The 24,751-nt window shown below is 53.6% G+C and overlaps 10 protein-coding genes across 10 annotated transcripts; 7 read left to right on the top strand and 3 right to left on the bottom strand.

Moving 5' to 3' along the window:
* Positions 1–1,584: 1,584 nt before the first annotated feature.
* Positions 1,585–2,853, top strand: A1O3_01158 (glycerate dehydrogenase; the record flags this gene model as incomplete). The annotated part of the gene is made up of 1 exon (XM_007731306.1): positions 1,585–2,853. The coding sequence occupies one exon, from the start codon at positions 1,585–1,587 to the stop codon at positions 2,851–2,853; it is 1,269 nt and encodes a 422-aa protein (XP_007729496.1).
* Positions 2,854–3,606: 753 nt separating this feature from the next.
* Positions 3,607–4,713, bottom strand: A1O3_01157 (L-iditol 2-dehydrogenase; the record flags this gene model as incomplete). The annotated part of the gene is made up of 1 exon (XM_007731305.1): positions 3,607–4,713. One exon carries the CDS (start codon positions 4,711–4,713, stop codon positions 3,607–3,609), a length of 1,107 nt encoding a protein of 368 aa, XP_007729495.1.
* A 1,590-nt stretch (positions 4,714–6,303) lies between these two features.
* On the top strand, positions 6,304–7,910 carry A1O3_01156 (uncharacterized protein; the record flags this gene model as incomplete). The annotated part of the gene is made up of 4 exons (XM_007731304.1): positions 6,304–6,378; positions 6,472–6,804; positions 6,989–7,462; positions 7,707–7,910. The coding sequence occupies 4 exons, from the start codon at positions 6,304–6,306 to the stop codon at positions 7,908–7,910; spliced, it is 1,086 nt and encodes a 361-aa protein (XP_007729494.1).
* A 1,039-nt stretch (positions 7,911–8,949) lies between these two features.
* On the bottom strand, positions 8,950–11,016 carry A1O3_01155 (uncharacterized protein; the record flags this gene model as incomplete). The annotated part of the gene is made up of 8 exons (XM_007731303.1): positions 8,950–9,265; positions 9,432–9,482; positions 9,557–9,620; positions 9,679–9,744; positions 9,828–10,033; positions 10,106–10,770; positions 10,851–10,932; positions 10,994–11,016. The coding sequence occupies 8 exons, from the start codon at positions 11,014–11,016 to the stop codon at positions 8,950–8,952; spliced, it is 1,473 nt and encodes a 490-aa protein (XP_007729493.1).
* Positions 11,017–12,115: 1,099 nt separating this feature from the next.
* A1O3_01154 (uncharacterized protein) lies at positions 12,116–13,203 on the top strand (the record flags this gene model as incomplete). The annotated part of the gene is made up of 3 exons (XM_007731302.1): positions 12,116–12,603; positions 12,685–12,912; positions 12,978–13,203. 3 exons carry the CDS (start codon positions 12,116–12,118, stop codon positions 13,201–13,203), a joined length of 942 nt encoding a protein of 313 aa, XP_007729492.1.
* Positions 13,204–13,305: 102 nt separating this feature from the next.
* On the bottom strand, positions 13,306–14,421 carry A1O3_01153 (uncharacterized protein; the record flags this gene model as incomplete). Its single annotated transcript, XM_007731301.1, has 1 exon — positions 13,306–14,421. The coding sequence occupies one exon, from the start codon at positions 14,419–14,421 to the stop codon at positions 13,306–13,308; it is 1,116 nt and encodes a 371-aa protein (XP_007729491.1).
* A 1,843-nt stretch (positions 14,422–16,264) lies between these two features.
* On the top strand, positions 16,265–16,846 carry A1O3_01152 (uncharacterized protein; the record flags this gene model as incomplete). Its single annotated transcript, XM_007731300.1, has 1 exon — positions 16,265–16,846. The coding sequence occupies one exon, from the start codon at positions 16,265–16,267 to the stop codon at positions 16,844–16,846; it is 582 nt and encodes a 193-aa protein (XP_007729490.1).
* Positions 16,847–17,634: 788 nt separating this feature from the next.
* Positions 17,635–18,496, top strand: A1O3_01151 (2-deoxy-D-gluconate 3-dehydrogenase; the record flags this gene model as incomplete). Its single annotated transcript, XM_007731299.1, has 2 exons — positions 17,635–17,763; positions 17,837–18,496. 2 exons carry the CDS (start codon positions 17,635–17,637, stop codon positions 18,494–18,496), a joined length of 789 nt encoding a protein of 262 aa, XP_007729489.1.
* Positions 18,497–19,557: 1,061 nt separating this feature from the next.
* Positions 19,558–21,576, top strand: A1O3_01150 (uncharacterized protein; the record flags this gene model as incomplete). The annotated part of the gene is made up of 1 exon (XM_007731298.1): positions 19,558–21,576. The coding sequence occupies one exon, from the start codon at positions 19,558–19,560 to the stop codon at positions 21,574–21,576; it is 2,019 nt and encodes a 672-aa protein (XP_007729488.1).
* A 1,023-nt stretch (positions 21,577–22,599) lies between these two features.
* Positions 22,600–24,267, top strand: A1O3_01149 (uncharacterized protein; the record flags this gene model as incomplete). The annotated part of the gene is made up of 2 exons (XM_007731297.1): positions 22,600–22,710; positions 22,762–24,267. 2 exons carry the CDS (start codon positions 22,600–22,602, stop codon positions 24,265–24,267), a joined length of 1,617 nt encoding a protein of 538 aa, XP_007729487.1.
* Positions 24,268–24,751: the final 484 nt, after the last annotated feature.

Genomic DNA, 24,751 nt, shown 5'->3' with positions numbered 1-24,751 from the left:
TCCATCAACAGCTGCTCGGCAGATGCATAATCTCCCTCCAACATCGCTGGACGATCGAGGCGCAGGGATAAGGAAGATCAGGGTATTCATGTTGGGTGAAACGACCATGGCGATTGCAAATAGTATAAGTAGTTTGGTGATCGGTCAAGTGTTGACTGGGTCCTCCGTATCTGTACATGTAGTTTACTCACCGACTTGGCCAAGGCAAATATCTGAAAAGGGGCTAAGGGGCTGGTCTCTAGCCGCGCTGGAGTGTATTCATATGTATCGATGGTGATGTCGCAGGAGCCGATGATATGGCGATTATCTTCTTGTCTCTGGGACTCAGGGAAGGGACTCTAATAGCGGACAAACTGAAACTTCGATAGCACGGTGCCCTATGCTCTTGTTCTATCATATTATCTTCACGCTGCCCCAATGCCACCGAAATATAGCTCAATGCCTCTCGGGACTGTTCCTTGCCCGTCACACCTTTGATATGTATGGGTGGGATCTGATGTGTTGCCTTTCGCAAAGACATAGATAAAGCAGGAACGCCACCGGACTTTTTGACCTTCCCCTACGATCCACTTCGGAGTCTTCTGCGCGTCGCTGAAATCTGTGTCTTGTTCGAGGGTCTCGACAGTGAACGACTAAAGGCCGAATTAGACAGATCCACAAGAAGTACTGGGTACCAACCATGGGAACGTCTTCTTGACGGTTGATGATGCCCTCGTTGCACCGAAGCTCGCCGAGATTTGAGATACAGTTTTCGATGGTGTGTGTGTTGTTAAAAGTAGTGGTCAGGTTCAAAATTGGTTTAGAGCCTGTGAGGACAACTTCGCACACACACACACACATTTCGACAGCGGAACGAGGATTAAGAGCCCTTCGATGTTGACATGGTCGAAAGCGTGCTCAGACTTGCACGTTGGCAAAAAACGAAGTTGCGAGACAACGTTAATTAGTCGGGGGAGGTGGGGGGAGTTTCCCCTCTCGCTACCTAGGTATACATGTGCGATCTGGACTGGATTCGCAGTATCCACGCATATCATATTCCGCGTTTATCAATTACACATATGGTGTACACATACGGAGTACACATAGATGCGATGAGTACTGTACATATAGGTACATATAGGTACATATAGGTACATTGATAACAAGGATGGATGGGTGACTCGTGAGAGGGAGGAATAGAGGGGAACATTCTTCTTATCGGCCGGAACAGGCTGCTTTAAGACGTCTTATCAGTAGAATTAGGGCGGCGTCACCCAGGCCCCGATCGGGGACGAGCACGGATTGGATCAGATTGCACCATACAAGACCAACATTGACACTTTCGCCCATTGATCGACTCGGCAATATCAATACTGTTACTGTCCCAACTACTACCTGGTATTCATATCTCGATGGTCATTGCCTTGCCTTGCCTACTGGTCATCACCGTCGACCCGTCCTGACCCGTCTCCGTCTATCGCTTCACCCTCATCTTCTCCGAATAGATAGATATACTGTCTTATATCTCACACCGGCAGGTTCGGATCTCTGATCAGCACACCTACACCTATAGAGAACTAGGATCACCCGGAGTTCGAGTTCACCATGGCTTCCCGGTCTTTACCGTCCACGTCTACCAAAGACAAAGCCAAAGGAAAAACCATCAAGCTGGCCATTCTCGACGACTACGCCAACATTGCGCCGGCGTACTTTCAGCGTCTGGCCAGCAGTATCAAGAACACCGACCTCGACCTAGAAATCCACTCCTTTCCAACCACGCTCAACGCGCGTCTCCCCAACGAACACGACGCGCTCATCGCCCGCCTGCAGCCCTTCAGCATCATCTCGTCGATGCGCGAGCGGACCCAGTTCCCGCGCTCAGTACTGTCGCGGCTGCCGAACCTGAAGCTGCTGCTGACCACGGGGGCGAAGAACGCGGCCATCGACGTCGGGGCGTGCAAGGAGCTCGGCATCCGCCTGGTCGGCACGCGGGCCAAGTCTGGCGCGGTGCCGGGCTACGACAGCACCAACGAGCAGACCTGGGCGCTGATCTTGGGCTTGGTCAGGAATGTTGTGGTGGGGGATACGAGGCTCAAGACGACCAGGGATGGATGGCAGACTGACGAGACTGACATTGATACTGTCGCTGACGACACTGACGAGACTGCCACTGATGCTGATATTGATACTGATACTACCGCCGACGCTGCCACTGCCACTGCCACTGCCGATACCAACCCAGGCAACCACTCAAACTTCAATCCAGCACTCGTCTCATCTCTGGCCGGCAAGACGCTCGGCCTGCTCGGGCTCGGGCGACTAGGGACGCAAGCCGCGGTGACGGGCCACCTGGGATTCGGCATGCGGGTGCTAGCGTGGTCGAGCAACCTGACACAAGCGCAAGCAGACGCGGCGGCCACAGGGCGCGGCCTGCCCGCGGGCACGTTCGAAGTGGCCGGGTCGAAAGCCGAGCTGTTCCGCCGCGCCGACGTCCTGAGCATCCACTACGTGCTGAGCGAGCGGTCGCGCGGCATCGTGGCCAAGTCGGAACTGAGTGTCATGAAGCCGACCGCCGTGCTGGTCAACACGTCGCGCGGTCCGCTGGTCCACGAGCCCGATCTGCTCGAGGCCCTGGAGACCGGCGCTATCGCCGCCGTCGGCCTCGACGTCTTTGACACAGAGCCCCTGCCGCCAGATAGTCCGTGGCGCCGGCCGCGGTTCTGGGGCCGCGGCGGTCGGAGTCGTGTCTTGCTGAGTCCGCATCTGGGCTATGCGGAGGATGAAACTATGCATGCGTGGTATGAGCAGCAGGTTGCCGCTGTGCGGCTTTGGCTTAGTGGAGCAGAGATCACGGCTGGGGTGGTGATTGTTTAGCCTACCCGTCGGCGTAGAGCCTTAGCCCCTCGTCCCTGACTCTACCTAGAATCCTCTTACCCTCGAGTCTATGCTTCCTGGGCGCTGGCCCCGGTTCTAGGGTCGTGTCGTCCGGAGTTGTATTGTGTCTTGCTGAGTCCGTATCTGGGCTATGCTGAGGACGAAACTATGCACGCTTGGTATGAGCAGCAGGTTGCTGCTGTGCGGCTTTGGCTGAGTGGGGAAGAGATCACTGCTGGGGTGGTGATTGTTTGATATGAGCTCCTCGAGGAGATCACGGCCGGCTGGGGTCGTGAGTCCTTCAGACATGATGTGAGAGAGGTCTGAGGTCAGAATATAGTACAGCACAGTATAGTCCAGTACAGTATAGTCCAGTACAGTCCATACGACGGAAAGGATTCGCCATGATAATAAATGGTACAGCAATGGTACAGCAGTGTATGCAGGTTTTCTCCACGGCGATTGATATGCAGAGCTGGGGAGGTCTGTCAGTCAACATGTATATCAAGATGTCTATCAGGTCTTTCAGTCTTTCTATCACAAGCTAAGCTCTTCAAGGAAATCTGTACCAAAACCGCTTCGAGGAAATCTATTTCAAAGCCAGACTAACCAGCCTGTCGACGATCTGACTTCTAGTACAAATCGACAGACAATATCTGACTTCTAGTATAAATCGACAATCTTGCGTATAATACAAATCTCTGGTACCTCGTACTGGCATTTGAATTGGCATGTTATTTTCTATCCCCCTCTCTATAAACTGTCATCATTCTTGATCTGCACCTTGATGGCACCGCTCTTGGGATCGCTGGCAGTCTTGAACGCCTCGGTGGCCTGGCTCAAATTAAATCGATGCGTGACCAGTTTGTCCATGTTGATGACGCCGCTCTCGACCAGCCGGATGGCTTTCGGCCACGTGTTGCTGTAGCGGTACTGGTACTGCAGGTCGATCTCCATGGTGCTGAGGCGCATGAACGGGATCTTCATCTCGTTCTTGCCCACACCAATGACAAAGACCTTGCCGCCGAACTTGACGCTCCAGATCGCACTGGCCACGCTGGACTCGACCCCCGTACACTCTATGGCCACGCGGGGGCGGATGCCTCCCATGGCTTCGACTATGCCGGCGGCACATTCTTCCGCCGACTTGTCCAGGGGCACTTGGAAGGTCTTGACGCGCGGGACGAGCGACTGCGCAAACTGCAGCCGTCCGGGGTCGATGTCGGTGATGAGCAACGGGGAGGCGCCGGCGGCTTGACAGCACAACAGCGTCACCAGGCCGATGGGCCCGGCGCCGCAGATCAGCACAGGGTCGCCGAGCCGGACGTCAGCGCGGTCCAACCCGGCCAACGCCACCGACAGCGGTTCCAGCAGACTGCCGTTCTCGTAGCTCATATCCCCGATCTTGTGGCACCAGACGGCGGGATGTTTGACGTACCGCCGCAACAGCCCGTCAATTGGAGGCGTGCTGAGGAATACCACGCTCTCGCACCCGTTGTACCGACCGGTCCGGCACGGTTCGCACTCGAAGCAGGGGATGTTGGGCTCAATGGCCACGCGGTCGCCGGGTTTGAGGGTCGTCACGGACGGGTGTACCGACAACACCACGCCGGCGGATTCATGGCCAAGGATGTGGTCGCCCGTCACAATCATGGGACCTATACATCCCGCATGCCAGAAGTGTACGTCCGAGCCACAGATTCCGGTCGACTTGACCCCCACGTAGACTTCTCCTTCTTTTAGGTCGTGGCCTTGTTGCACCTGGTCTAGTGAGGGCGAGGCTGAGGCGATCCAGAGGTCGTGCTTGGGGTTGGTGAAGACGCCAATGTTGGGTTTGGAGATGCTGGTCTCGGAGGCCATGGCTGCGGTAGTGGGAGTGGTAGTTCGGAGGGAGGTGGAGGTGGTGTCGACGGGGTGTTCATGGATCAGGGTGGTTGTCGATGTCGACCTGGACATGGCCGACAAGAAAGAGGAGAGGAGAAATTGGGTAGACGGGACTATGTTGTACTTTACGCTGCCTGCGGCCGCTGTCCTCCGTCATGCATGAATGGCCGGGTTGCGGGGTACTAAGACAGTACGGAGGACCACTGTAATATTAGTATCTCGCCGCCCGGATGAGAGAGACAGACTGCGCGTGGTGTTTCGAGATGGAGGAAGTGTTGTGTATAGGTAGCAGGTAGGGATACACATACTTATATCAACACCGCGACTTCACCCCTGTGCAGGTGTCTTCTTCGTTCAGTATACATCCTCTTCTCCCGTCACTGATACTTGGTACAGCATCTGTGTCCTCCGGAGACCCTCAGTAGATACCAGATACTACCTCGTATTCCGTGGAAATCGACACTGAATCCCCACACTCTGTGACCGCCGGAACATGTCTTGTTTGGGAGGCGCTTGTCTTTTCAGGCACCGACGCCGCCAGTTGTCGGATATTCTTCCCCATCAAGATTTGCGAGGGACCTAGTGGTACGAGTACTTCGCAGTAATACTACTACGGAGTATACGGACTACGGAGCTACATCCGCCAAGAGGAGGGACGGCCAACTTGAACCCCGCGGCCAGATCAGCGTCACCCCGACGGCACCTATTTCTTACTCGTCATGGGGTTTTTAGGCTTAGGGCTTAGGGCTTAGGGGCTTAGGCTAGGGAGACCCCCGGGCTATAGTAACCTCCTAGGCTCAGGCGTCTAATAAGTTACCGGGAGAACCTCCTAAGCCCTAAGCCCCTAAGCCTGAGAGCCTATCGCCTACGCCCTTGGGAATCTATACCTACAGTGTGACAGTAACCTCTCTAGGAGCTATGTGGTATAAGCCTCTCGTGCCCACCTGAGGACTCCTCGGCACCTCTACTACCAGCCACATCTTTGGCCCACGTCACGTATTACCTTAGCTGGTCACGACCTGAACTGGATTATGCTGTTGATGTACGGAGTACTATTAAGAGACAGATTTGTTTTACACAATGGTGACATTATCCGGTTTGTTGTGAGGATGCCAGTGGTGGAAGTTGTAGTGACGGCCACCACCACCACTCAACATACAAGAACTTCCTTCTGCTCCACTACCGGATTGCATATGGACTTACATGTCGCAATCCTGTATGTCGTGCCTAAATACATCGATATCGTGATGATTGGTCAGCAGAGAGGATTCCTGAAACGAAGAAGACGTGAACATGATGGGTTCGAGGTTGTGTGATTTCAAGTTGCGATGTCGTTATCAACCGTGGTTCATGAGGGGTACAGTATTTCAAGCCAGCAATTGCCCGCTTCAATGGAAAACATGGAATATTAAATATAACAGTGGTATCTGGTCAGTGTCATCCGATTTCAGTGAGATTGCAACCAGGCCTACCCTATCCCTATCCAGACCCCTATCTCCATCCCTATCCTACATCGAGCACACCAAGAGTCGACAAGACAGCAGACAGGACAACAAACTATCCAACATGTCCAGTACCGAAACCCAACAGCAAACCAAAGTCGTCCTTACGCAGGCATTCGACGAAAAGGCGCATGTAGGGGTATGTTGCGCACATACATTCGTCACCCATACTATACTATAGCCAGCAAATGCGCAGGTTGACTGACAGGAGGGACACTTTCCGAATCTCTAGTCCCGGTATACCGACTATCTTCCCGTGTACGACACCACCACGACATTCCCGCCCACGCAACCGTTCGAAGTGCGTGACCGGGGCCTTGACGCCGACCCAGCCAAGCCCAATCTGCTGAATGCCGACAATGTCACCGTGACCAAACTCACGCCCCGGATTGGCACTGAGATCCGAGGCCTCCAGCTATCACAACTGACCGATGCTCAGAAGAACGAGCTGGCCTTGCTCATCGCCGAGCGGGGTGTCGTGGTGTTCCGAGACCAGGACTTCAAGGACATTGGGCCGCAGAAGCAGAAAGAATTCGGCCGCTACTTTGGGCCCCTGCACATCCATGTAAGACCAGACCTGATCTGAGCTGACCCGATGCCCGAGTGCAAGACGAGATCTGCCCGAGTGCAAGCAAGATCCGCCCCTGTGCAAGACAAAATCCTCTCCGGTGCAAGACAAGATCCAGTCAAGGCTGACTTAGATTGACTGACTTGACTGGGACTGACTGACTGACTGGTTTCATTCATAGCCGGTGGGTGCTCATGTGAAAGACCACATTGAGCTCCACAACATCTATTTAGGCCCAGACAACCTCTATCGGGCCCAAACCCGCTCGTCCAAGTTGACCACCACGGGACAGCATTCGGATGTCTCGTACGAACATCAACCGCCGGGCGTCACCATCCTGACGTTGCTCGAAGTCCCCAGCAGTGGAGGTGACACTGGCTGGACATCTCAGGTGGTGGCGTACGAACGTCTCTCCGACCCAATTAAGAAGCTGCTGGAAGGCTTGCGGGCTGAGCACAGCGGATTTCCGCAGGCTGACGGGGCCCGACGAGACGGCAAGCATGTTCGCCGCGAGCCGGTCAAGTCGGACCATCCTATTGTGCGAGTCCACCCTGTGACGGGCCAGAAGGCGCTGTTCGTCAATCCGGGCTTCACCAAGAAAATTATTGGTTTGAAGGACGAGGAATCCGATGCCATTCTTCAGTTATTGTTCAAGGTGAGGCGATCCCAATAACTGAAGTCCTGCCTGCCACTGCCAGCATCTTCTCCCCCACCCCAGTCCTGTTCTGTTTGATGTGGTGTGGTGCCACTGCCAGCATCTCCTCCCCCTTCTTCCCCGTCCTGTTCTGTTTAGTGTGGTGTGGTGTGGTGCCTTCTTCCCCAGTCCTTTCTGTTTGATGTGGTGTGATGTGGTGTGAAGGTAGTCCACTAACCAACACTAACTAACACCTTGTTAATAGCATATCTCCCAAGGCCAGGACTTCCAAGTCCGAGTCAAATGGGACGACCGCACCGTTTCGCTATGGGACAACAGAGTGACTTCTCACACGGCCATTTCCGACTACGACGTGAATGACGGCGCAGAAGGCTTGAGACATGGCTTCCGCATCACCACCCTGGCGGAGAAGCCGAAAGGGGTGAATGGACTTGAATCCGTGTGGTGAGCTGGTGCCGAAAGGGGTGAATGGACTTGAATCCGTGTAGTGACTGGTGAGCCGCAAGTTGAATCTGTGGTGGTGGTGGTGGTAGTCCCGAAACCAGGCTTCTGTCAAAGGTTGAAATGTTCCATATTCCATGTTCTGTTCTCTATCAAAGGGTTCCAGGGGGAGCACATACTATATAGTAGAGATAGTATGCCTAAACCAGCCTTAGCCTTCTGGTTAACCTTCTGGTTAAAAGAGCAAGAGCAAGGCTGGGAGTGCCTAAGTTTGACAAAACTAGGCTTCAAGTTGGAGGAAATTAGGAACCAAGAATGAAAAGTGGAAAAAACGGAAACGGGCACCTACCTGATGACAGGATCCTGAGAATCCAGATCCATATCCTAGTCTACAAGACAGCCACAGCCACTGCCATGGCCATCAAGTGAGAGATGTGAGCGTGTGAACTACATATGTAATCTTGACATGCTTGCGACGTCTCGTCTTGTCTTCTCATGTCTCGAGCTGCTTTCCTTTCTATTTCTTTCCATTTCCTTTCCATTTGATTTCTTTCCTTTCCATTCTATTTCTTCCCATTTCATTTCATTCTATTCTGTATCATAGTCTGCTACAAGTCTCGCCGTTGAAGGTAACAAAGACCTGACTTAGCTGTCGGACAACCAACACCCAACATCCAACACCTAACCATCAATCAGGGCCGTAGCTTACTATTCCATAATCTCCTCCCAGGGATCGATGGTTGAACCGCAACGGCAGCGGCAACGGTCTGAGTCTGACGGTCCGGTCCGTACGAACATGGATGGGCATGAAGCCGAAACCGAGTGTTGAAGACGATTCCGGTGGGGTTGACCTTTAACCCTTGCAAGACCCCTGATACGGTCAAAAGCTAAGCTAAGCTAAGCTGACCGGACCGGAGAGAACCTGACCTCCCAACTGCTGTACAAGACTAAACCCTCTAGCTGAACTGGAAGAGTGGCAGGATCCCCTCAGCTACCATACCAGTGAGCTGTCGAGTGCAAGAGCCTCACAGCTCACAGCTCCGAGCTCACTCCGAAATGACCGTAGTACTAGCAATGGCCTCCTTGCCTGCCTTCGAGGTGCCCTCGGCAGTGCTGCTGGCCCTCATCACCTTGTCCGCCGTGACCTCGACATCCCCGGCCATGACGGCGACCAGGATCGGAGCGTCGAAATGCATCTCTCCGTCGATGAGCTCGTCAATCTCCTCCAGAGTCTTGTTGCTCGTCTCCACCCACACCAGGATGATGAACAAGACTTCCAAAAAGTCCCAGGTCGCGTTGATCATGTATGTCTTCCAGCCAATTTTCTCGAGCGCGAATGGGAAGGCAAACGTGACGATACAGCTGGTCAGGTTAAATGGGTCAGTCGGTCAGCATCAGTTTCGAATCCGAATTATGACTTTCGGGATTGGGACTGGGGAGAGATGAGATCCGCCGAAAGCTGAATCAGACAGAGACACGGGAAATAGGGTCGGTATGGGCAGCGATTGGAAGGATCGAGGGTACTCACGCTGCACCATTCGAGAAGAATGTGTAGATACTCATGCCGTTGGCTCGGAGACTACGATAGAAGAGTGATGTTAGTTAAGTGGACAGAGGGAGAGCTGGGCCGTTCGTGTGTTGTACAATACATACCTGAAGTTGAGCACCTCCGGCGGATACATGACCAGCAGCGTGGACCAACCAAATGCGTAGACACCTTGAAGAAAACTCGTCAGTCCCTGTGCAGGTAAATCGTGTTCGTGTAGTTAACTTACCTTGGTAGAGAAAGATACAGGCTACTGTGGCGAGGACACCGGACCAGTTTTCTCCAGAGCCATATACTAGAAGTAAAATTCGTCAGCTGATATCATACCAATGATACTCATTGCTCCAGAGCGAGTATGACAGGCACGGCCAATCTTACATTTGGTAAATGCCCCCACCAGGTACAGAAAAACCAAAGAGATGGACAGCGTTCCAGCTCCCAGCATCTTCCGCCCGATTTTATCCGCCAGGGCACAGCCGAGCACGGCGGTGAACAGACACCAGACGGAAAGGTAGATGTTGATCTGGAGCTGGGTCGTCGTATCCGTGATGCCGGCTTGACTCAGCATGGTACCGAGGTAGTATCTGAACAGAGGGACAAGTCAGCGTAGGCTTCAACTGCGCCGGCGGTCATGGCATCATGAGTCCTTGACCTACGAGATGATACCACTTCCGCTCATATTGCCAAACACAGCACACGAACAGGCCAAGATCATCCTCTTTCGGCTGTTCCGTGTCTTGACCGTGTCGAGCCAGCTTTGACTGGGCTTGTTCGCCTTTTCGAAGGCTACCGTGTCGCACACCTGTTTGAATTGCGTGATGACGACAGGATCAGACACATCTCCGTCTGCCGCCATGATGGCCAGCACTTCCAGAGCTTCGGCTTCGCGACCGTGGTAGACCAACCAACGGGGGGACTCCGGGATGAAAGGGAGCACGACCAGACAGAGCAGGGCGGGAATGATTTGAAGTAACGATGGTAGACGCCACGCCCACGAGCTCATAATCTTGGCCGTGCCGTAGGTGACACCGGACGCGAGCATACCACCTCCATACCAGAAGGAGTAGTACAGGCCCAGGCAAAAGGCTCGCCAGCGTAAAGGCGCCACCTCGGAGCAGTAGGTTGGACAGGCCACTGAGCTCAGACCCACACCAATGCCGACAATCAGTCGAGAGACGATGAACATTGCCTGGTTTTGAGCGGCTGCCTGGAGGGGAATCCCGATGCATGCGATGGCCACGGCCCAGGCCATGCCGGCCTTGCGTCCCCATCGATCCAGGACCGGGCCGGAGAAAAATCCGGCTACACAGCCACCGACCCACTGAAGGAAGAGAGGAACGTGTCAGTTTGCTGGTGTTCTAGAGGGCTGTCGACCATTGCGGCGGTGGGGACCAGACGTACAATGATGCCGGTGTTGGCAGATTGACCAGCCGTGTTCAGACTGATGGCATTGTAAAAGGAGGGCAGGATATTCAGCCCATTCCTGGAAATCCGATCAGTAATTTTCCATTCCAGGTAGGGGAAATCCGGATTCCTCGTCTCACATCATATTGCCATCATAGCCCATCGTCTGGTGGTCGAGTCATCATTAGCACAAGAAGCACTTTGGTGGGACTAGGAGTGGCATAGATATACCATCGAGTTGACCAAGCAAGAGATGATCACGAGAACAATCAAGACTTTCGAGTTTCGGGGGACAAAACGTCCAACCAGGCTGGGTGGACTTGAAGTCGGTGAGGCCTCCATCTTGATTTTTGCAGATTTTTGCAGCAAAAATCCTTGCTGGGAGAATGATCCAGTCTGTCTGCTTCCGAAAAGGGAGACTCAGATGCTTCCCTCGAGATAGTTATAGACGCTTGCTCCGGATAGTCTTATCTGCACATCACCATGGCTGTGCCGTGTGCTTGTTCTGTCGAATCTGTCCGGGAAGATAAGCCACAGCAGATCCAGCTGGCCATGATCGGATGAGGTGAAGTCGAGACGGGCTGCCGAGGAGCTGGCGCAGAAAAACTGTCCCCAGGTCTGGGTTGAACCTGAGGCACCTACAGAGTAGATACTAGATGGTCAGTCCCCATTTTGACCGCTGACCATCTTATCTAGACAGAATTGCATAGACAGCCATTGGTCGGAAAACGTAGATGGCGGAGCCTTGCCCGCCAGCAGCCTTGGACAGTGGACCGTGCAGCTAACTTCATCGGGTCATGAGATAGAGATTTAAACCTATTGCGGAATAGCTGCATCTTGGGATTCATAACGCGTGGGAAACCGGGATTGTGAGTCTGCGTGTGCTGTGTCAAGGACTTCATTGTCAAGCTTGTCTGTTCCTCTGAGAAGGTTGGGTTGGGAAATCTGAACTGCAACAGGAAGCTGGACGCCGGCCCGGGAGACTCTTACTTGACACTGACACAGGTTCCCTAAGATCTAAGACGGCAGAAGATTGGGTCCCGAAGGACCAGGTCTCGTGGTGATGGCTCCCGATTGAAACGACGTCGACTTGGCAAGTGGAGAAGGGGAAAAGGGCCCCTGGCGTCGTCAATGGGCCGCATATATTTATAATATACATTTCCAGTTCCAGACCGGGTCCGGAAGTTGGAAGTTTGAAGTTTGCTCAAGTCAACAGTCGACCCTGTAAGTCCAAGTCCCTTCTATCGTCCACGGAAATAAGAATGGCCACCACCGTCGTCGAGACGGGCAATACAACGCCCATGACCTCCAAATTGTCTGGTGACGCGCCCGAAATTCCGCAGCTGGCACGCTTCGACGCACATGACTCGGCCACTACAGGCGATGCTCTAGTCGAGGTCATTGAGCGCGACGGCGGCGTCATTGTCGAAAACCTCATCACTCCCGAGCTTGCGTTGCAGATCAAGCAAGAGCTCAAGCCCTATTTCGACAGTGATCGGATTGACCCGACTGGATTCTTCCCGGAAACGACCAAGCGAGCGTCGGGGCTGATCGGCATCTCCCCAGGATGCGTCGAGTACCTGACCACCCCTCTCCTTCTCGACGTGGTCGACAAGCTCTTGTCATCAACCTACAGTTTCTGGGTGGGAAAGAGGGTGCGAACTGTCACGGCCAAGCCCCAGATCTCTTCCACGACCGCCTTCAGAGTCAACCCCGGAGGAAGAGCTCAAGACCTCCACCGCGATGATGCGTAAGTGTGGCTGTTTGGCCCGACTGCTCCTGAGAAGATTCATAGCATGGCTGACATGGATGCATGTGTCATGTGTGACAGAGACTTGCACACTCGCAACGTAGACCATCCAGCCATGCTGGGATGCATCGTGGCCGTTTCAAAGATCACCAAGGAGAACGGAGCGACCCAAGTGATCCCAGGATCTCACGTTTGGGGACCGGAACGAGCACCTGAAGTCTATGAGGCGGTCCCCGCCGAGTTGGAAATTGGCGACGCTCTCATCTTCTTGGGCAACACTTACCATGGAGGGGGTGCGAACACCACCGAGTATGTGAACCCGCAACGGCCTCCTCGTCTTTGTGGATAGCACTGACCTTCTGTCTCTTCCACAGAAACGAGGTTCGAGAGAATGTCGGCTTGTTCTTCACCAAAGGCTACTACCGACAATCGGAAAATCAATATCTGATGGTCCCCGTAGAGCAGGCAAGGCCATTGTCCACACAAGTGAAGAGACTGCTTGGGTATGGTATTAGCCGTCCAGGCGTTGGGTTCTATCATTATCAAGACCCCATGAGAGTCCTGTATGGCGTGGAAGATGAAGATACAGTCGACCTGTGAGTGATTGTGCATCGAGGAGATGGACGGAGAAGATATCCTCCCCAACAAAATCAAAAGTCAAAGATCGGGTGGCTTAGATTGAGTGTACATGTGACATGTTTTTCAGATGATCAAAATCGGCTCTCCACACTCAGCCCACACTCTTGCAAGGCTGATCCAGGACGCTTGAGGGTCTTGGCTTTGCAGTTGCCAGAAGGTTTGGAGAAACTCAAGTAGTCTCGGTCGCTCCAGGACGCCACTCAGCTGCATGACCTGTATCATTCGTTCCCGCACCAGGTTTTGCCGTTCACAGCAGCCATGGCACTCCGTCCCGGCGATGAAAATCGGCCAGGTCAGATCTTGGGCGATTATGTCGGTGACTTCGATAGACTGCAAGGGCATGAATAGAAGGCTGCGTGATCTGTCGGCAACACTTGTGGAAAGGTCATCCTGTGAAAGTACATGAGACGCGTAGAGCAGCCCAGCATGATGAAACAATTCCACCACGCAATCGAACGCGATGCGCGCTCGAGCCGACGGGAAAGTGAGTGATTCGCCACATTTTCTGGTGCGCTGTCTTGCTGTATCCAGCTCAATCTCCAGAGAGGTGATCGAAATCATATCGGAAACGAGAGCTGCATTTGCTGCCGTTTGACGTTCCATCTCAGCCATCCTCCGAATGATCCCCGCGTACCGAAAGAAGGGAGCCTCATGCTCAAAATCATGGTCATTTCCGTCCAAGCCTTGCAGAGGTTTGAAGGTAGTTACCGACTCCCACACTCTGGAGCAATATACCTCCTGCCATAGGAACTCCTTGACAGCATCGACCGAAAGGGACCATCGCGAAGGACAGGCGTGCCAATGTTCTAGCATTGTCCATGCCGCGCGCAGGTGGAGTCTCCAAACTGTGGAATTGCCCAACTTGATCGCCAGCGAGCCCAGCAGGAAAGCGGCTAGAATGGGGCTTGCAAGGTCTGTACCGGGATAAGCGTTGATGTCGGTTTCCTGGCCGAGTTTGTTTTCGTCTTTCAAATGGTCGGCCAGATGCCCCAAAGCTTTCTTCTGGTATTTGTCCCAAGGCTGGGAGACATTCGTGGCGCTGTCTAACAGACTGTGTGATCGCGTCCAGAGATCCCCTGCGGCTACTGAAAGTATCGACATCATCAGGGCAGGTGACTCAAGTGCAAGGGGTAGTGTGAGCTGGCGGAAGGGGTTCTGAACGGAGTCAATCCAGACCATCTGGGGCGCCACAACCTGGCTATAATGATGCATAAGCTGCCGGTGCAGGGTGTCTGGTTCAGGGTCAATTCTGTAGCAGCGAGGATTCGCCGTTAGACAATCAGGGTAGGTCGGTGGGTTGTGACTGTTTGGCTTCGTCATTGACTGCGTTGGGATCGGTTGCATTGGGCTGGGTTGCGTTGGAACCATGTGCGGATTGCCGGTGCTAGAAGGGATGAAAGTGCATTTGGAACCCCCTCTAGTCGTCGTCACTCCTACCCATTTGAGCTTGACGCCATATCCAGGGCACTCCAGACTCCTCGTGCCACATTTGAGGCACGCAGGTAAGGTGCGATCGCAAGTTATTCTCCGTCGCTTACAGGTCCGACAGTCTATAGAGTTTGCATCATCAGTTAAATCGAAAGAACCCTAGATAGAGGCCTCGAGGCAGGGTCACAAGCAATACCTTCAGCAGCAACAGCAGGGTGCGTTCCGGAAATTCCCTCGGCCATTGACACGTGACTTCCTCCGGGCAGGGGGAGAGCTTATTGCTTTTCGAGCCGGAAGGCACCTGGACAGGAGCAAGCGAACGGGAACAAATACAAATGTATCCATCAAACATGGGCGAGGGGTCGATATTTGAGCTTCAGACACTGTCGAGAACGCTTTGGGATTGACTTTTTAGAGCACACTGTACCCGTACAGAGTCCAGATCGGACTCGTTGCTATTGATAAGGTCCTAGGCCGAAGCCATGAAGTAGGTATCCTGTTCTGACGCAGGAGTATAAGATGTCGTCGGGTAGAGAAGGGGGCGGGGTGGTAGGAAGAAGAATGTGAGTCCAAGGAGGGGAGGAGGGGAAATAGTGAAGATGAGTAAGGGTAAGTGGTGAGTGGTGGGTGGTGGGCGGTGAACACGGATACTCTGAGATACGAGGTGGGAGGAGAAGAGGGAGGGAGCAGAGAGGGAGGGAGCAGAGAGGGAGGGAGCAGAGAGGGAGGGAGGTGTGGTTGTGTGGTGGGTGGTGGTGTAGAAGCGGCGTGGATTTACATCGTCTTAGGCCGCCAAGAGATAGTCCAAAACTTCAATTTGTACTGCAAGTAATTACATATGTACATATAGTTGATATATAACTCCGAGTTGTCCCTGCTATCTGCCTTCTATGAGTACCTACCTAGGTAGTAGGTGACTACCTACCTACGGTAACTAGGTCGCACTGACAGTGGACATCTGGATGTGTCTATACCATTCCGTCCTACACTCGACAGGCTCCCAGTCTGATCTTCCAGTCGGCACGGTCTCACTGAAGACCATCTGCCCGTTTGATCGATGGCTCCCTCCTTGACCCGTCAAACGAGACAGCAACATGGTCTATCATGGTCTACGCAAAGATACAGGTATTCACTCGTTGCAAACAACCCCCGATCGTGTGGTGTCATTTGGTATTGATCTCGTTGACTCTTCAAACGCTTCCAACAACCATATATGCGTGAAATGTGCCACTCCTGTTGGTCTCCAGCAAGTATACAGTTCTACTATGACTTACGCTCCAGGCTACCGCTCCTCTGCTGACACTGCACCGTGCAACTGACTCCTTGTCTTCGTGACTCGGCTCCGAGTCCAGCCTGGTGATAAGGAGGAGCGGGTCAATGGTCAAGGTATTTAAACCTGCGTGGTCTTGAGTTCTTGATCCTAACTCCAATTCAAACTTGGACAGGCTTTCTCTAATCCCTCATACCCATAGCAAGCAGATCAGTCTTCTCCCTCCGTTCGTTCAACATATTCAGCCCCAGCCATGCCAAAACCTCTGGTAACACTTCCACAACGCCTTTCGATGATATCGAAGTCGTACACAAAGGGGTGAAAATGGACGAAAAGGAGCTCGCATTTGAATCGACCAGCCTTGATCTCCAAATCGGGATCCCGCTCACCTCGTTCCTCAAGCAGAGCATCGACCCCCTTAAACACAGAGTTATGTTTGCAATCTACAACACCACCGACAGAAGCATCGGCATAGCGGCGTATCAGTGTAGCTACGAATCTCACCCTCGTGCTTGTCAAGACAAGGCCACCTTCATGCAAGATATCGATGAGGACAAAGTGGTTGGCAATCCGAAGTACTTCTCTAGACACAGTCTCCCCATACTGGATAGGCCCGATTTGCCTCTCGCCTTGCAACAGTTGAAGGCCGATGGCGTCGACATTGACGTTGGCATTATAGCTCCAAAGAGTTACGAGTATTTTCATGATGAAAGCGATCTGCTCCCTTGCCCCCAACATGATTTCCTGGAGGAGAAGATCTTTCCTGTCCAATTGGATATGGATTTCAGCATGGAAGACTGGAAGAGCGGCAAGGTGCAGCGGTTCCTCGACGACGACACCATAGACCCGGTCACTCTGTATTGGGATTGGAGCGCCATGGACGGCCGTCTTGAGAAAGGACACTGATGATATCCTGCCGGTACGCTGTGGGAGTTGGAACTTTCAGCGAATGTGCCCCGGCCGAGTCTTGCATCTTGCATGATGCATCAGTTGGGCTGGTTTGGGGAATCATGCTCCTCCTGTTAGATGACAGTGCCATTCCCAACAAAGATTGTTAGACGTGTTACTCTAATTCAACATTGGCATTCGCATCTCTCGCGCTCGTCATCTTTGTACCTTTAATTCGACCAACTCACTCGATCAGCGGTAATTGGTCTCTTTTGGCCGAGGGTGGTGGACTGTTAAAGTATAGGCCGGTACCGTTGATGGGGGGATTGGTATCTCGTTGTTTATGAAGCTGAAACCCAGCCTGGCCTTCCCTCCAGATGCGACGAGGCTGCGACAGTACAGGCCTGTATCTACTATCAGGGCCGCCAGGCCTTTTTATTCCGGGGTCGGGGCTAAAGGGCCGACGCCGGCATTTGAGCTGCCCCCCATGTCGGGGACTGACGTTCAAAAGCCGACGGCCGGGGAGGCTCAGGCGCACAGTGACCCTGCGAGGCGGCCAGTCACATCACCTGCTCTCCCCCCAAGATGGAGTCCTCAGCCTTCGTCGCCGCAAATTACTGCTTGGAGATGTCCTCGATGTCCGCGATGCAAGAAGTGTAGTGTGAGTTATTATTTTTACTCCCAAGACCCGGTGTGTCTGTTTCTCTCGAGGGTCTTTTGAACAAACCAAACTGTCTGTTAGCACTCGTCGCTCACGAAGGAAAACTCGCGAGATTCCGTCGCATCTTACAAGCTAATCCCCGGTCATGGATGCGCTAACCAAACTGTTCTCGTTGACCGGCAAGACGGCCGTGGTCACAGGTGGCACAAGAGGCATTGGTGCTGTGATGGCGCTGGCGCTGGCAGAAGCAGGAGCAGATATCATTCTGGTACAGGTAGGGACGGCGGTCACGCACATGCCGCTGCCATCTCAACGCAGGTCTACTGACACTTGGAAACCGAAAACAGAGAGACGAGAGCAATAAGAAAACCTACAACCAGATCCAGGAACTCGGCCGCAAGGCCACCATTGTCACAGCGGATCTAGCAGACCAGTCGTCCGTGGACAAGCTGATTCCCGGGCTGGTCAAGGCCGGCCACAACATGCACATCCTCCTGACATGCGCCGGCATCCAGAAGCGCCACCCAGCACACCAGTTCCCGTTGGACGATTGGAACTCGGTATTACAAGTCAACCTGACCACCGTCTTCACCCTGTGTCGTGACTTTGGCGCGTATCTGCTGTCCAAACCGGAGCCGTCGCCGGGCCAGTCCCGAGGCAATATCATCAACGTGGCGTCTCTTCTCACGTTCCAGGGCGGAATCACCATACCCGCGTACGCGGCTTCCAAGGGCGGGGTGGGCCAATTGACCAAGGCGCTGAGCAACGAATGGGCCAGCAAGGGCATCAAGGTCAACGCGATCGCGCCGGGATATATCGACACGGATATGAACGAGGCGTTGATCGCGAACGAGACCAGAGCCAGGCAGATCTTGGAAAGAATCCCAGCCGGCCGATGGGGGAAGCCTGAGGACTTCAAGGGCGCCGTCGTGTTTCTGGCCGGCAATGCCTGTGCCTATGTGAGTGGGGAGGTGTTGACGATCGACGGAGGATGGATGGGGCGGTAGGGTGATTCTGGAGCTGTTGTTCCACTACTGTTGCTACACTTAGACCCAGGTTTGGTGTTGAGCTACAGACGAGTTCATCATTCAGGTTGACAATACCTTTGACCAGCGCAGGCAAAAAAGAAATGAAAAGACTTATATTTCCAGGCCTCCCTGTCATTTGAAACGGCCGTGGAAGGTTTGCCGGCAGCCCGCCAATCTCGACGACCGACGACATCAAAGGCTCTGTAACCACCTTAAACGTTCTATCCTCGCTGTCTCTGTTGACTCGAATCCTGATGTCTTTCGCTCATTGATCCGGTATCTTGTGCCGCGGTTGTTCAAAACAGCCGCCATGCCGTTGTGGGATGACCTCCACCAGGAGTCGTCCTCTCATCTCTCAGGCAGGACTGTTTGCCGGCAGGCTTGAACCTCGCCCATTCTGGCATTGCCTTTCGGATTCGGTGACTCTCTGGGCAATTGTGTGCAGGGAGGGGCACTCTTACCTACTGGAACAGTTCAGGCTAGGTTCACAGGTAGGAATATAGCATTGCAATGCGACCGAATCGTGTTTAGAGCCTCGAACATCACAACCGATCACCAGATGGGCTGCCGTCGTGCTGCGGGCTACCTCCTCCCCTTATTCAGGGAATGATGAATAAAGGGTGGTCTGTATACAACTCACCGCTCCATCCTGTTTCTGCCGTCTGTGTTATTGAGCGCGTCACGTGCTACTTGTTGTTTATTGATATCCTTTATTCAACCATGCTTTGGGCTGCTTATTGACTCACCCACTCGCTAACAGACCACACCTCTGTTCTTTGTTCCACGCTGGTGTTGATTGATGTCTGAGATCCTCACAAAAGTTATCTTGGACAGTAAAAAATCTTTTGTCTTGCCTTTTTGTTACCGACGTGATCCAGACAAAGCAGCCATCCAGCTTTCAGCATTGCCTCGAGACAAAGAAGGCCGGGCTTTGAGCATCCCAAGTCCAAATAGACAATTGCGTCAGGCGAAGCATGCACATCCAGTCACTACATCCTCCGAACCTTGGAACTGACCTGTTTGGAAACGAACCAGGAAAAATGGGATTCCCAGTGTCAGTTGTGCCGGACACAGCTTCTAAGACACTCCGACATGTTGCTCTGCGTATGGGGAAGCAAACACATCAACACCACCACCACCATATCACAAGAGACCTCGCAGATGGCAATCTTCCCCTCAGTAACCTCAGATTTCAAGATCCCGGGAACGGCACCTCAAGAAATCTCACCTTCTCGAATTTTGCAGGACCGGGCAGCAATCCACCCAACACTCCTCAATTCTATACTGGACTGCATGGTGTCAATTTGAAGATGGATTCCCAGCTGGTCAGGATGTTGTGGTTGTCGATATTGATCGCTGTCAGCATAGTGCTGATACTGCGCATGGTTCAACTCTTCGTGTCGTTTATCCGGAACATCTACTGCATGACGGCCACTCCATCACAGCAGAAATATTATACCATCGACCGTCTTTGGATCTGGCCGTGGCTGAAGAAGCATGTCGTCTTTGCGCCCCTTCTCAAGAAGCGGCACAACCGAGAATTCCAGATGTCGAGCGCCGTCAATTACGGTACTCTACCAGGCCGCATCCACTTTCTCCTACTCAGCCTCTATGCGGTCTCCAACCTGGTATATTGTCTGCTTCTTGACTGGAGAGCGCCAGAGAAAGGCGCATTGTTGGCAGAGCTCCGAGGTCGAAGTGGTATTCTAGCCACAGTCAACCTGATCCCTCTTGTTGTTCTGGCTTCGAGGAACAACATCGCCATCCCGATTCTCAAGGTCAGCTTCGACACTTTCAACTTGTTTCATCGCTGGATTGGGAGGATTGTAGCCATTGAATCCACAATCCACTTTTTCGCATGGATGGCCGCCTACATACTCGCCAAAGGAGATGATGCGACTCCCAAGATCTTCAACCACAACCCCTTCCTCCAGTTTGGTCTGGCTGGTATGGTCGCCATCATCATCCTACCCTTCCATTCCTTCTCTGTCATCCGACATGCCTTCTACGAGACATTCCTGCACCTGCACCAACTTCTGGCTTTCGTCGCCCTCCTGGGTGTCTACGTCCACCTCGACGTGAAGAAACTACCCGCTTACCCTTCAATACTGACGGCAGTTCTTTTGTGGATGGTGGAGCGGCTTTGGCGCTTGGGAAGGCTAGTTTATCTCAATTATTCCCGCAAAGGCGGCGTCACAACAGTATTTGTCGAAGCCTTGCCGGGGGACGCGTGTCGTGTCACTTTTCAGCTACCGCGACACATTACCATCCGTCCGGGCAGCCATGTTTATGCCTACATCCCGGCGGTATCACTGTGGATGTCGCATCCCTTTTCTGTGGCTTGGACGAACATTGAATCCGAACCTCCCGTGGGCCATTCCCCTCGACCGCTAAGCCCAAAGACCCCCAACACCGTCGAGAGACAGTCTTTTGGTCGGAGATTCTCGGTCTCCAAGGCGCCCACCAGCGTCTCTCTGATCATGGTTGCTCGTACAGGCATGACGAGGAAACTCTACCAGACGGCCCGACAGAGTCCCAATGCAAGACTCCATCTGAGCGGCTTCTTGGAAGGGCCATATGCCGGGCACGACTCACTCGAGAGCTACGGAACCGTTGTCATGTTTGCTGGTGGTGGCGGGATCACTCACCATCTCGTGCAAATTCGACATCTGCTGGCAGGTGCGCAGGCACAAACTGTGGCGACGCGCAAGATCGTTCTGGTCTGGTCGATTCGAGATATTGAGGCCATGGAATGGCTCAAACCGTGGATGACGGAGATTCTTCACATGGAAGGCCGCCGAGAAATCCTGAAGATCATGATCTATGTGAGCAGATCGGCGCATCACATCAACAGCAGCAAGAGCAAGCCAACAATGCAACTAATCCAAGGCCGGGCCGATCCCGGGACTATTCTGGACGAGGTGATTCCAACGAGGGTTGGGGCAGTCATGGTCAGTGTCTGTGGCCCCGGTGCATTGGCGGACGAGGTCAGAGCGGCGGTGCGGACGAGGATGCACAAGGCGAACATGGACATGAACGAAGAGAGCTTTACATGGTGAAGCTCAGTGGGTGATAGTGACTAGGAGGGGGGATGGGCAGGTAGTAGGTACTCCGTACTGGGTATGGCCCTTCAGCGCTCAGAGGCTGTCCCACCATTAGATAAGAAAGATGACACTGTTCGATGCAGGCAATAGACGTTCTCGATCGTACAGAGTAGGGTAGTCTGACATGTTCTGTAGTACGTAGTGGCGGTTCCATAGTGGCAAACGTGATGTTGCACAGCCTCGTCACCCAGACCTGGGGCCGCGCAACCATCGAGAACGAGGGACGTGCGTGACCGGTAGCGGATGACGACGAAAGGACCATCCATGCCCTTGTGGTGTATAGCTACTGCAGTCAGTATAGCCAAATGCCCGCCACTCACTCGATTTGCCATGCCAACTCGGTGCTGACGAAGCGACAAGAGCCAAGCGAAGCCGCTGCGTGGCCTATCCAGCTTCTGTACGGCGCAGGCTTCGTCGCCAGCGAATTGAATGCGAGGTGATCTGGGAGGCAGCAGCCATTAGGACACACTGCCCCTCAACACCTCCCGTTGGCCTCAAATGTGAAGAAGGAAGAGTCAACTGACATTCTTGATAAAGGTCCCCTGCTTCTCCCTCTCAGCCGCGCCGGTCTACTCCGTACCATTTTAGCACTGCACCTTGCACCTAGCACCTACTACATATGTACAGAACCTCGGCAGTCCTACACGTCAACCTGGAACCTGAAACCCTAGGCTGAGGCTGCCCAAGCGGGAGATCTCTAGCTCGCCGCCCCTGTAGTCCCTGCGATTTCTACTCGTCCGTCTCTCCACCGTTCGGATCGCCTAAGCTCACTGTATGCGGATGCCACGGACCACGGACTACGGATACTTATGCGCTGGTGGTTGGGCGATATACCTCGTACCTCACACCTCTTGCATCGATCCACGAGGCTTGCCACGGTCTAAGAAGCATTTTCTTTGCATCTCTGCTGGACAGTCAGGATGAAGAAATTCCTGGGAAACATCAAGAAGAAGAGCGGCAGTAGGATATGCAATTCCCATGGATGCGCTCAACCAGGCTGACCAAAGCGCAGGCCCCGAACGGAATGGAAGTGCACCGGTTGTGTTGCCTCAAGGCGACTCGCCCGAAGCTGTCATCGTCCGTGAAGCGGTAAGTGCTGCGCCTGCAAAGAACAACTCTTCCCACGCTGACCCAATCTAGACTGCATTCTGTGAATCCGGCGCACCCAATTCTGGAGCCGCCGGCGATGAATACCTCCATCTCCCAGCCATTGTTGACGCAGCCGAGTCGAGTCCTACTGCGGCCAAGGAAGCCGCCGCGACCCTCCGTCGTTACCTATCCAAAGACCACTTTCAGAGGGGATTTGCCCAATACAATGCAGTCATGCTACTGCGCATCCTCACCGACAACCCTGGCCAGGGCTTTACACAGAACTTCGACTCCAAGTTTGTGTCGACGGTAAAAGAACTGCTTCGCGATGGGAAGGATGCCAGCGTCCAGCAAATACTGAGGGAGACGCTAGATTACTTTGAGGTGGAAAAGGCGCCGGGCAATGACACTCTCGGCCCGCTCGTCGAAATGTGGCGCAAGGAGAAGGGAAAGCGAAGCACTCTTCGTCAGTCGGTAGGTTGGGGATCTTGGGAAGCCGTTGGTTCGGGTCATGATACTGAACACCAACAGCAACACCGAGTTCCTCCTGCGTTCGCGGGTCAATATCAACGGCCTAGTCGGAAAGTCGATGTGCTCCCACCTCCCGAAGAACTGGTCTCGCGCATAGAAGAAGCAAAGACCACAGCTCGACTTCTCGTTCAGACGGTCCAGTCTACACCTCAGTCGGAGCTGTTGGCCAATGACCTGGTGCAAGAGTTCGCCGGCAGAGCTCAATCTGCGCAACGAAGCATTCAGTCGTACATGAATTGCCAGGATCCGGCTCCGGACCCAGACACCATGCTCACCTTGATTGAAACCAACGACCATTTGAACATCGCCATGTCAAAGCATCAAAGAGCTATTCTACAGGCAAGAAAGGCCAACGGCACCGGCACGCCCAGTCCGGGGCCCCAGACAGAATCCATACCCAATCCGTTGTCTATGCCATCACATAATCTGGGTCAAAATGTCTATGGCTCCGGTGCTCAGCCCAGTCAAGGGTCGTATTCCGCGTCACCCCCCCGGCGACAGAATACGATCCCGGCCCCTGTCAGTCCACCTCAGCCAGGAGAACAGTTTGCTCCTCCACCGGGCCCTCCTCCCTCGGCTCGAGGAGCAGTCAGAGATCAGGATCACTCGTATACATACTCAACGTCGGACGCAGCTCCTCCAATCCCAAGACGTGTTCGCCCACAGTCACAGTCTTTCGGTTCTTCATCTGCTGCGTATGGAGTTGCGGAGAACCCATTTGCCGACGATGCGTATGGCCCGGGATCGCCGCAACGGCATGAGTCGAACGCGTTATCTCAACCGCAAAAGGACTCGGGATTTCAATATGCCAGCGAACTCAGCGGCGAGCAGGATAGGTACGACCCTTACGATTCGAGACAGCCATATGTGCACATCCATGGTACGCCGGCTGTACATGGGCTCGTGCCTGAGACAACCTCTCAACCGAGTCACAGTGGGCAGAACGAGACGAGTAATGGATATGGGAGTAGCCCGGTGAGTCCGGCAGATGATGCTGGACGTAGGATGAATGATTTGCATCTCTGAGGAAGCAAGCGTCGAGCGATCTTGATCTTGGGGTTTTGGAACTATTAGCTTTTGGATCTCTTTGGCTCTTTGGCAGATTTAATCGAGATACCCTTCTGAGCCTGGCATCCGATCGTGTAGCAAGCCGCCGGGAGCATTCGATGGTGCTCAGCTCAATTGCGCTGTGAGGCGCTTTGATGTCGCATAGATCTTGGAATGGGCCTGCGGGCATCGTACTTGAGATGTGCTTACGGAGTGCTTCGTACTTGGAACAACTAAATCTATGTACCGACAGAGGAGTTCGTAATCATGTAAATGTCAACTGTTGCTCTGACTGTTGCTCTTGTGGGGGATTGGGTTAGGGTTAGGGTTAGGGTTAGATTGGGGGGATGGGGGATGCCTGCCATACTGTAACACCGGAACTGAACTGCGGGCGCAGGATACTCTGGGGTTGACTGTTGACTGCCACCCTCTCCGACAACACCTTTCCTTCTAGCCTGGGACT

Source organism: Capronia epimyces (genome assembly GCF_000585565.1).
Source record: "Capronia epimyces CBS 606.96 chromosome Unknown aczIQ-supercont1.1, whole genome shotgun sequence".
In the NCBI taxonomy this organism is placed as follows: Eukaryota; Fungi; Ascomycota; class Eurotiomycetes; order Chaetothyriales; family Herpotrichiellaceae; genus Capronia; species Capronia epimyces.
The sequence above is the reverse complement of the archived record's forward strand: the minus strand, read 5'-3'. Positions and strand labels throughout refer to the sequence as shown.